Source organism: Astatotilapia calliptera, chromosome 19, assembly GCF_900246225.1.
Source record: "Astatotilapia calliptera chromosome 19, fAstCal1.2, whole genome shotgun sequence".
Lineage (NCBI taxonomy): Eukaryota > Metazoa > Chordata > Actinopteri > Cichliformes > Cichlidae > Astatotilapia > Astatotilapia calliptera.
In genome coordinates, this window is record NC_039320.1 from 26,221,940 (window position 1) to 26,233,035 (window position 11,096).

An 11,096-nucleotide genomic window follows, 5' to 3' on the forward strand; every position below is an offset into this window, starting at 1 on the left:
GCCACTCCACAGAGTGCAGCACCTCTCTGCTGTGGACATGTAAGGAGCTCCGACGTGGGAGTACTTTCTCGGCTATCGGGGCATGTTTTCTTTTTAATGAGCATTGGAAGCAGGGTCTCCTACACAAAACATTGAGTAAAAATAATATTGCTCATTGTCATCGCCGTTAATAAGAGTTGACATAATTACTAGGACCATTTCTTTTCTAATTAGCACACTTCAACGTTGTCGGAGCTAGCGGTCGGGCAAAAAGAGAATCAGACAGGCATGCCGAATGGGAAACAAAAAGAAGTCCATCCGCCATAATTAGGTAAGACAATGCCTCGGACTGTTCTCGGCTGGAGATGTCGCAGGGGCTCTGGCCGCTCACTCCCAACAAGTTACACTTCTCCCCAGGCCGGTAATAAGCCCCCAGTCGTCTTTCCGATTCACACGGACAGAGGCCGCCATTGCCTCACTGGCTTCACCCCTCGTGACCTACACGGACCCTGGCTCACCCCTCCGAAAATATGTATTCATGCAGCACTTTGGCTTTGTCCGTGTTTCTTACTGAAGTGTCCTGGGACGCGCAGTCTGGCGAGCCGCTGACGCAAAGCGTGGACAGAAAAGAAGCCCAGCCCGTCTTTATTTATGGCCTCAAGAAGCTGAAGGCCTGTGCACGCTTCTTAAGCTGGAGTTTGTCATTCGGGTGCTGAGAAACAGAAATAAAACCAGGGATCAAACTGAAGAATTATTTTTTAGATCTGATCCCACCAAGTGTCACCAATGACTTGTGACGCGGTGGCTTTATGAAGTTAAAACATTTACTGATAATTTGTAGATATTTTAAAGCCACAAAAAATAAACTGAGTGTTTCCAGTTTTATCGTCTCTATTCTCTTTTCGGAAGGCCTTCGTTTATTAATGCATTCAATAACTTTAAAGCGCATTACACTTCCTAGTTTGCTAAAAGGTGAAGTCCCTCTAGATATAAATATTAAAAACTACTTTCATATTATCTGTGAAAGCCCCCACACAAAAACGTGTAATAATGTTATATCAAAACAGGACAAGTTAATAGTTTGTGAGGGGATTGGTTGAAATCATGCAAATTCTATTCATATTAAAGTGCAGAAGCTTAGATTATGCATTCTTTTATTTATGCTCTACAGAGTGCATTTGACGATGTTGTGATTCTAATCGTAGGCTGTTGCAGAACTTATACACATTATAAAAAAGTGCATTATTTTAAAGTCAGTGTGTCTGCATTTCCCGCATTTATGCATTCAGTGCAACAACTGTGCCCATTTGAAGTGCCCCTGCCGTCTGTGGGACTGGCTGAATGTAGACACCTGTTGATGCTGACTGGCGAACATTGATCAGTCTGCTGAGCGCTGACGTGTTAAACGAGCTGACATCCTCAATATGGTGTACGCACTGTGGCTTCCTGTCACCCGTATAGCCTCAGTCCAGCCAAGCAGTCTCTTCGAGAAACGGGTCAGTCCCCGCAGAGCTGGTCATCCATATGGAGGGAGAAAAAAAAGAGAAACACTCCATCCATCCGCAGTGCGTTGCCCTGACCTCACGTAGCCTCTGTGCCCCGACAAACGTCAATCCGATGTGCCCCGAGTCCTTAAATTAGCTGTCAATTAGTGCAAATTAATCAACTCCTCGCCTAATTAAGCAATGCCGACGGGCAGCTACCAAACATGCCATTGTGGAGGAGCCATGAGAAAGCTGCGGGGCTTGCAAACTATTTCAGTATACCGGGGGAGGAGGAGAGGGGAGGAGGGCATCGCATAACATCATGCCCTGGAAGTGCTTTGGGAAAGCAGAGGCTTTTGGCTGAGCTTTAGTAGTCCCCCCCCCCCCCCCCCCCCTCCCTGACTCGGCGCTACATGTGCGCTGTCATCAAGTTGCCTGCACCTTGTTTCAACACCGAGGATTCAAACTGATTGAGCACCCACACCTCTTGCATAAGACGTTTCTGTTTTGTTTTTTGAACAGTTTGACAACAGTCAGATTGGACACCTCAAAAGAAAGCCACAGGCAGTCCATGTGACTTATCCATTCACCAGTGTGTGTGTGTGTGTGTGTGTGTGTGTGTGTGTGTGTGTGTGTGTGTGTGTGTGTGTGTGTGTGTGTGTGTGACCTTCCCGTAAATACGCTGCATTGGCCTTTTTATTTTTAACATTTTAAATCTCACAGCTGTTTTAGCAGAGCCTCACCTTCTGCAGGCCACTCCTCTCTGAAAGCTGCTTTCATTTCCAAATGTTTGAGGACACGCAGCACGGAAGCACGAAGAGCGGGGGGAAGAAAAGAAATGATGTAGGGTGTGTGTGTATGTGCGTTCTCGGAGGGGGGGGGGGGGGGGGGGGTAAATAAACAAACTGAAAAAAACAATCAAATCCAACAGCTGTTTTCTTTTTAATCTACATGCGTTAGATCCTGCAGGTCTTTGATGGGCAACCTAATCTACACGAATGACTGAACTAAATCTTCCCTTAATCTCGAGCCCTATTAGTCATCCTCTCTTCTGCATGTAAATCCGCACGGACCAGTTTTCAGAGGAGATGGACTAATAAAAGTAAACACAAAGGAGGAACCATCCTACTACCGACAAAATCATGAGAAGAGAAGAAAAAAACGTATAGATTGCAACAGGAGTGATGATTGAGTGAGAGGGAGGGAACTAAGTTCCCTGTAGTTGCCATGTCCCTGTGACTCGCACTCTTCCTTGTTAATAAATGACTCGATCCCAGCAGGCCGATGTGCCATTAGCATATCCTAATAACATTGACTTCGTCATTAATAGAATTTCCACCAAATAGGGCCTAATTAGTTTCAACTGGCCAACCACTGATTGCAATAAATATTTTTTTCTCCTTCTTAATAGTCAAATTTTAAAGTCTTGATCAGCTGAGGCTCTGAGCTCCACCAGACTCTTCTTTCCATAACGGAGACCCACGCTTTCACCACCCACATGACTCATTCCCACAGGTTTTAATTAGAATGATATACCTGTGACGATGCTGATTTTACCACACAGATTGCTTTTTTGCATAATACTGGCACGTTTACCTCAGTAAAGAAAGTAAATGAAAAACATTTGCATCATCTCTGCACACAGCGGGCAAATCCCTGTCCTCTGTGCTTTCCAAATAAATGTATCATAAGTATTTTTTTTAAAAGAAAACTGTTAAATTATCCTTATAAGATTTTTTATTTTTAACATTTTGGTCCGCATCTTTAATAATAATAATAAAGATAAAGGTCATTAAAACCGTAACGCAAAGAAACATTTTTTCTTTTGTTGTGTTATTGCAATAAAATGAATGAAATTATTATGTTATAATTTATTATTATTATAATTTATTATTATTATTATTATTATTATTATTATTATTATTATTATTATTATTATTATTATTATTATTATAAAACAAAAAAACATGCTGTGGGAGTTTCTTGTTAGTTTTGTATTATTTTGTGTGTTCGTTGCTCATATTCTGTTTAATTTCCCACATCCTCCAAGAAAAATCCCCCTGTGGTTTATAATCTGTGTAGTCTGCTGCTGCTGTGGGATTAACGCTGTGCAGGACCGTGCAGCGCAGACTGTGTCCATGTCGTCCAGCTGTCGTTTTTGGGAGGGCCTTTGATTTGCGTGTGATGAGTTTCCCACAGCATCTGGAGATCAATTATCCACTCCTATGAGCCAGTGGTTGGGCAGAGAGAACTGGCTTTGTGTGTGTGTGTGTGTGTGTGTGTGTGTGTGTGTGTGTGTGTGTGTGTGTGTGTGTGTGTGTGTGTGTGTGTGTGTGTGTATCTGTTCCATCGCTCATTGTTCATATTTCTTCCAACAGATTGCAAACTTAAAGATCGCTTGTTCCTCTTTACCTCGGATCTAGTCTTCATTTATCCACGCAGTCCTCAGGAAAACACAGATATCCATTCGGGAGGGCGTATAATGCATCCATGATCCACAGGAATCCCGAATCCTTGCAGCTGATTGGCTGCTGGTTCTGCCTCTTGTTGGGATGGACCTGTTGGATAAAAGGACCATTTTCTAAAGGGCTCTTGTGTGTTACGCAGAGGATCATGCACTGGGGACCGTCCTGTTAGACGCCGTGATAAGAAACAGGCCTTTCAAGGAACATCGGAGACACTATGACGGGGAAACAGGGCTCCGTGTTGTCGGAAAGTTTAAATCTATCGGAGAAAACCTCTCTGGGTGTTAATGGAGGGAGTAACAGCCACCAGCCGAAGAGCGGCGCGACCAATCCACCGCCCAGGTGCACCGGCTTCGGCATCCAAGAGATACTGGGTCTGAATAAGGAGCCATCCGCAGCCCCGAGGAGCCCACTGGCCTCGCTGCCGGCCGGGGCGCACCTTATCGCCGCCAGGTCCATGCTGGGCCCCGCCGGCGTGGGTGTCGGGATGGGATTAATCGGCCCTGGTGGGATTCCATCGTTTTACAGCCAGCCAGCGTTTTTGGAGACTGTGCTGTCTGACGGGCAAGATGTTCACCTGCAGCCCCACAGCAGGTCCGTGGGCCCGCTGGACACCAGCCAGTCTGCCAGCTCAGGTGATCTGCAGTCACTTTCTAATGATTCATAGCCGTGAAATTATTACAGCAGTTATATTATTATCGCATTTCCACTCACTGTGTTACTGTGGATTAAGACAGATTCCAGATTTCTTCCATTTCCTCCTCCTCCTCCTCCTCCTCATCATCATCATCATTATTATTATTATAATAATAATAATAATAATTATTATTATTATTATTATTATTATTATTATTATTAATAATAATAATAATAATAATAATAATAGTAATAGTAATAGTAGTATTAGTATCGTGTTTGAACTGGAATGTTTTAGGCTGTGACAGGTTTATTTAAACCTGTGCTGTGTCGTTGCAAACATTTGCTCTGATCTTTTAATTTCATTTAACATTACGTCTTCTTCTCAGACTCTGAAGATTTGTCTTCTAATGAACGAAAACTCTCCAAGTCGTCAGTAAGTCAGAGCAAGAAAAGGAAGAAAAGACGCCACCGGTTAGTGCTGATTTCTGGATTTCAGGGGGAAAAATGATGAAAATGTTAAATTTCATGTTAATACAACATCCCTTTGTTCAACTTAATAAAATAAAATAAAATGCACAGTGGCTGTTATTCTTACATTTTTAATTTCTAATTTTTGGTCTTACTCTTTCTTTGGCACTCACAACTGTGCACATAAGGATTTACTGCACGTGAGCTTTTATTTTCTCAAATTATTGCCATCTAGGCAAATTGAAAAAAAAATTATCTGAAAAACAGGGTAATGTTATGATTAGTTTTTATTTAAGTTATTAAAACTGGCACTTAAAGCTGAACGCCTTTTTAGCTTTTCTCCAGTGCAAATTGTGTGTGTTAAAACATGCACATGTATTCATTAGTTTGTCAGAAAGAAAAAAATCGGGTTTTTGCGTGTGCGTGTGTTTTTTGTTTTCAAAGCACATTAATATATATTTCTCGCCTGTATTTAACCCGTTTCCACAGGACCATATTCACCTCGTATCAGCTGGAGGAGCTAGAAAAGGCATTTAATGAAGCGCACTACCCGGATGTTTATGCCCGAGAGATGCTGGCCATGAAAACAGAGCTACCTGAAGACAGGATACAGGTATAAAAACCCCTGATAATTATAATAAGAAATTATAAAAAAATTATGAATATTTATTGAATTAGAAAAAAAGACCATGGAGCTTTTCCAATTTTTCTTTTTTTTTTTTTGCTGTTCAAAGAATTTTATTTTATTTTATATGAAGTATAAAGTTGTTCGGTTATTTCAATCTACTTTTGCCCAGTTGTGCCTGTAAAAATGCGACGTTTCATATTATTCATTTAAAATATAAAGGAATGCTTCATTTGAAGCATAGTTTTATTTGTACATATTTTTTTCGTACAGTTGCTTTGCACATACGAACAACAGGCTAATCAAAGCAACAGCAGAGTGAAAGTATCTCATAGTGTTTCACATTCATTTCGTTGTATTCAAAGGATTCGATCTAATTTTACATTTTTAAACAGCGCATCTGGGCTTTGTGGGCCATTCTGAAAAAATAAGCAACAGTCTCTTTAAAACCGGGTTCGTTCTGAACTCATCTGCCGTAATGATTTGTGTGAATATTCTAATCGCTCTCCTCATGAATATGCACCTGTTCGGGCGAATGCGCTTCGCTCATCCTTCACCTTTCCATCAGTGCTAATAACCCGCTGTAATATTTGAGTGGAGGCCGCCAGCTGCCCCTGATGCTGCTCTGATGTTAAAGGGACGATGGTCTAAGTGAGCCCCAGCAAATCGATCAGCGATGGGGCCCCCCTTCCTCCTCCCCTTCCTCCTCTTCCTCCTCCTCCCGTCTGAACAAAGACTGCTCTCCTCCAGCATCCTCGCCAGGACAGATAATCTCTCATCAGGCGCAGTTGGATGTGAAACAATTTGTTCTCAGAGAAGGAGCCGCTAACGACCTAATCAAGCTATCAAGGCGGAAGAAGATTGCAGTGTGACCTGGACCATCCATCTGCCGGGGTGCCTTTTAATCTCGTTCTCATTACCGGGCTGCAACAGTAGGGCCTGGAATAAATAATAAAAGGAAATAAATAAATAACCCTGCTCCCATCCTAAATAAAATTAACACCCAATTTTCTCATTGAGTGTAATTAGTTAAATCAGACGAGCTCGGGAGGCTGGCTGCTGCTGCTGCTTGGAGAGAGACGCAGGGAGTTCAAATGAAATAACTACATTGAATTTATTAGCATGGGTCAATAGCGCTGATCCCACGAGTCCCGGTAGTTTAATTTCCCGTGATATTTGCCCGCCTGCCCACCATCGATTGGGCCTGAAATTAACTTATTTTTCAATCAGCCTCGGCGTGCCCCTGGGTCGCTCCTCCTCGCGGCTTACACACTGGCTTCTTTTTAAGGGGCACATAAGCAATTTCTCATTAAAAAAAGTATCTTGTATGAAATAAAGGTTATCCATCAGAATTACCAGAAGAAAAAAATCTAATAAAAAAGCTTGAAAACGATTTGATCGCTTTCGATTTAAAATCTGTCCTCGCTCGAGTCTTCTTTCTGCCCCCCCACCTTCCTCCTCTCTCAGAGCCAGAGGTGCCTAAGCTGAGTGCTTAACAATCCTGTGTTGTGCTATACAATCAATTTGGCCTCTCTCTTTCTCTCAGCGCACACACAGACACTCCGGGCTTTAAGCAGTTTGCTGGCTGTAGCCAAGTGAAGTGTCTTGTTGTGTCACACCATCTATAATGCCACCAGGTAGTTTGCGATAAGCAGTGACAGGAGGCAGAGATCTGTTACACCTGGAGCCTGCAGGCTATGGGAAATCAATGGACTCAAGCAAAACAGGACTTAAGTTGTTATCTTAAGTCACTTTGAATCGCACTGGATTCCTAAATGGATCATCTTTAAAATAGCTAAGACTAGGCTTAACATTTCTAAAAGGGTGCTTTTAGAAAAGCCTAAAATGGCAGTAAGTGGATGGAATGGATTAATTAGTTACATTTTAGGAGGGTTTGATGATCCCTTCTGGAAACGTTTGAATTAGAATTTCTTTGTCATCGTTAAGCGTTTATTATTGGACTAACAGCACGTTTTGGCTGGATAAACACAACTCAAACCGATTTTTTCCTCAATATTTGCTCTCATCGGTGGCTTAGAAGATATGCAGACGATCCATCAAAAAAGCCCAAACCTGTTTAGGATACAAATTGTTGCATCTTGCACATAATGCAGCAGATTCAATAAGATTGCCATTGTGAAACAGTCTGCCACGGTGAAACTCCTCTGATTTCCTCTTCTTGTGGTTCCCAAATTACTGAAAACTCATTCCCAATATCCTCTGTAACAGTAATCAAAAGCCCCAACACTATTCAAGTCCATCTCGGCTGTTTCCAAAAACTATTCATTCAAAATTAAAAGGTTATTTGAATGAATCAAATTTAATCTCTTGCACGTATTTTGGCCTCTGCTGCAGTGACCTGAAATCTGATGAATATGATGACTTAAGCGATATAGCTAAAAACTGGGGAACTTCTTCCTGTGTTACAGGTGTGGTTTCAGAACCGGAGGGCCAAGTGGAGGAAGAGGGAGAAATGCTGGGGTCGCAGCACAGTGATGGCTGAATATGGACTGTATGGAGCCATGGTGAGGCATTCAATCCCTCTGCCAGAGTCCATCCTCAAGTCTGCAAAGGATGGTATCATGGAGTCCTGCGCCCCCTGGCTGCTTGGTGAGGCTTTTGTTTTACTTTTACTGATTTTTCCGCTTTTGTTTTTCTAATTCATCCATTTTTGTAGATGTAAAGCACATCTTAGCTGCACAGTTCAGTCAGTTAGTGATGGCTGAGTAATCATAATTTTAAATAATCAGAGGTTGCACTTCATTGAGTTAAGAAGCTGAGATTAATGCGTTTATTCTGACTTTCCACAAGTACCCCGTGTCTTGTTCCCTTTCCCCCCTAAGCATGACCTTTTAAAACTAATATATTTCCTAAATTGAAATCAGCATGCAAAATATTTTTCATCCAGTACCCTGGTCATGCATTGCCACTGTCCATTTAAACATTATTTTCTAAACCGCAACTGTTTTTGCTTGCTATTTTCAGTCCAGGATGGCTTACCAATCAACAGACGCTATTCTAAATCTGAATACCCGCAACTCTTTGCAGGGATGCACAAAAAGTCCGTGGAGGCTGGAGCACCCCCGCCGTCAGGAAAGGACGATGCACCCCAGCAGCCGAGCTCTCAGAGGGCAGAAGACGCCGAGGCGGAGGAGAAGAGGTCAGAAGGCAAGTCCGTCATTTCTAAAGAGGAACTGAGAGAGAACAGCATTGCCGCGCTCAGGGCCAAGGCACAGGAGCACAGTGCCAAAGTGCTGGGAACAGTTTCTCATGACAGACAGTTGGAGGGCAAACCGGAGAGACAGGAAGCCGAGGAGAAGGCCAGCGACCCCCTGAGTTCACCAGAGGAGCAAAAAAGTCCATAGAGACTGTCGAATTCGCTGAGGACTCTTGTTTTCACGAGTGAACCCAGTGGTCTGGCTGCTTTAAGCATGGACCTACCTGGTATGACTCACTGTCCTGCAGATGGTCTGCATCTGGACTCCTTTAAGGAGAAAACTCATCTGGTTTGCTGCTGCACACAAGATGCAAATGCACTTTCCCCCCCTCCCTGATTCACTTCAAAACATACAGCTGTTGCTTGATCATATAGAAAGGTTGAAAAGAGCAAGAGTGAGAAATATCCCTGTATATAGATCCCGCAATTATATAGAGACAGCCAGATGAGCAGAATTTCATCCAGTGCAACATGAAGTACTTGCAACGAGCAGTCAGTGTGTCAAAGTCTGCATTTCATTTTAACCTTTGCTTGTACAGTTACTAAGTGCTGGCGTTTTAGATAAGAGGCGCCCCACCGACAGAACTCTTTCAAGAGAAAGAAAGTAAATGTTGTCCTATATCGTGCTGTAAATAATTGATATATTAATCGCTCCCACTAAAGACACAAATTTGAAATATGTTTTCATGTAGTCTTAAAAATGTTTGTGTTTTCATTTCAAAATATGTATCACTCAAAATACAAAGCATAAAATAGAAATCACTGTTTATTAAATGCGGGTTTTGGTGTCAGTTCTTTTGCTTTAAATGATTCGATTACCACCCTGTTGCTCTAACTATTGAATGGCATTGAAGACCCCCTCCTTGCTGGAGTAGCTACTTGCTGTCACTTGCTGCTCTGCTGGCTGGGCTCATTAGGAGACCGCCCCTGGCTACATGCTTGGGTTAGCCCCCCATAATCTGTCGCAGTTGAGAGCCTTCAATTTCAGATTAAACTAGGGGAACCAGAGCTTTTGGGACAGGAGAAGAGAGTGAAGCAGGATGACCTTAGCCTGATTTCAAATCACTTCAATAGATGCTGTTAGCATCCAACACTCAAGCTCTTTCATCCTCTTATCTGAATACTTAGCCAAAGTCTAACAGCTTCATTTGTTGGTAATCTTCATTTCTCCCCCGGCTGTTTATAAAACTTTCTATCAGGGCATTTGAATTCAGCTTTACAACACATCTACGTGGTCGCATTAGCTATAATCCATATCACATTTCACACACTTTCTAATGGGGCTTCTTAATGAGTTGAACAACTGAGTTCCATTCCAATTAAACAGAGAGCAATTTCAAAAGGCAAGGGATGACTGTGCTCAGTGTGGCCCCAGAGTGAATGGCTCTCAGTTCGAAATCATGATGTCAGTCGATAGGGAAAAGGTTGTTAATTACTTTGTTGACAGAGATAAGTATACATACAATCAACAATGATGGGTAAAAATGCTCTGGGATGTGCCAGGATAGCAGGAAATGTTGATGTTAAGAAGATTCTTCTCCACTGATGAGTTAATTTGTGAGCAGCAATGTTAAGGAAGGTTTAATTCTTGATTATAACCTTAGAAAGATATTTCAGATGTCATCATTTGTGATATTTGTTCCTGCTATATTTTCAGGGCAGAGCATAAAAATAACCAGCTGCAGAATAATCTTCAGACCTGATAGATCTAGCATTAAGGGACACTGCAGCAGATACATTTCATGCTCACAAGAACCATTACTGGTTTCAAGCTAATCTTATTTCGTATCCTTTGCTAACCTAGACATATGTTTCCAGTTTATGTATCACTAAATGATATCTTATTTTAGCTTTATACCCTTCTGCTGGTCTCAACAAACTGTTGGATGAACTGCAATCAAATGTTGCACTGACATTCATGATCCTCAGAGGATAAACCCTGCTGGTGGTCTCATGACTTCTTCTGTGGTGCCAATAAGAGGCAACTGCCAACCAATTAACAGTACTTAATTGGCGATTGATGGTTCCTGTCTTTCCTAAAGCGCCCTGAAGTTAAACTCTTGAACTCTTACAAGTTGCTATCTCTCTCTCTCCTTCTCAATCTTCCTCTTTCTTACTATTCTGAAGAATTTAAAGCTGAAAATAAACATCACATTAAACTGCATCCTCCTTACTGCACCATCCTTGAAGAAGAAATCGAGTGAGCGTAATGAATGGCA

General features: G+C 42.2%; 1 protein-coding gene across 2 annotated transcripts; it reads left to right on the plus strand.

The window, feature by feature from the left end:
- Positions 1–3,803: 3,803 nt before the first annotated feature.
- On the plus strand, positions 3,804–9,668 carry vsx2 (visual system homeobox 2). Of its 2 annotated transcripts, none has more exons than XM_026151024.1 (5): positions 3,804–4,563; positions 4,954–5,038; positions 5,525–5,648; positions 8,090–8,270; positions 8,646–9,668. In XM_026151024.1, the coding sequence occupies exons 1-5, from the start codon at positions 4,146–4,148 to the stop codon at positions 9,023–9,025; spliced, it is 1,188 nt and encodes a 395-aa protein (XP_026006809.1). In that variant the 5' UTR covers positions 3,804–4,145; the 3' UTR covers positions 9,026–9,668. The 2 variants fall into 2 exon arrangements, with proteins under 2 accessions (XP_026006809.1, XP_026006810.1); XM_026151025.1 differs by having other exon boundaries at positions 8,709–9,668.
- Positions 9,669–11,096: the final 1,428 nt, after the last annotated feature.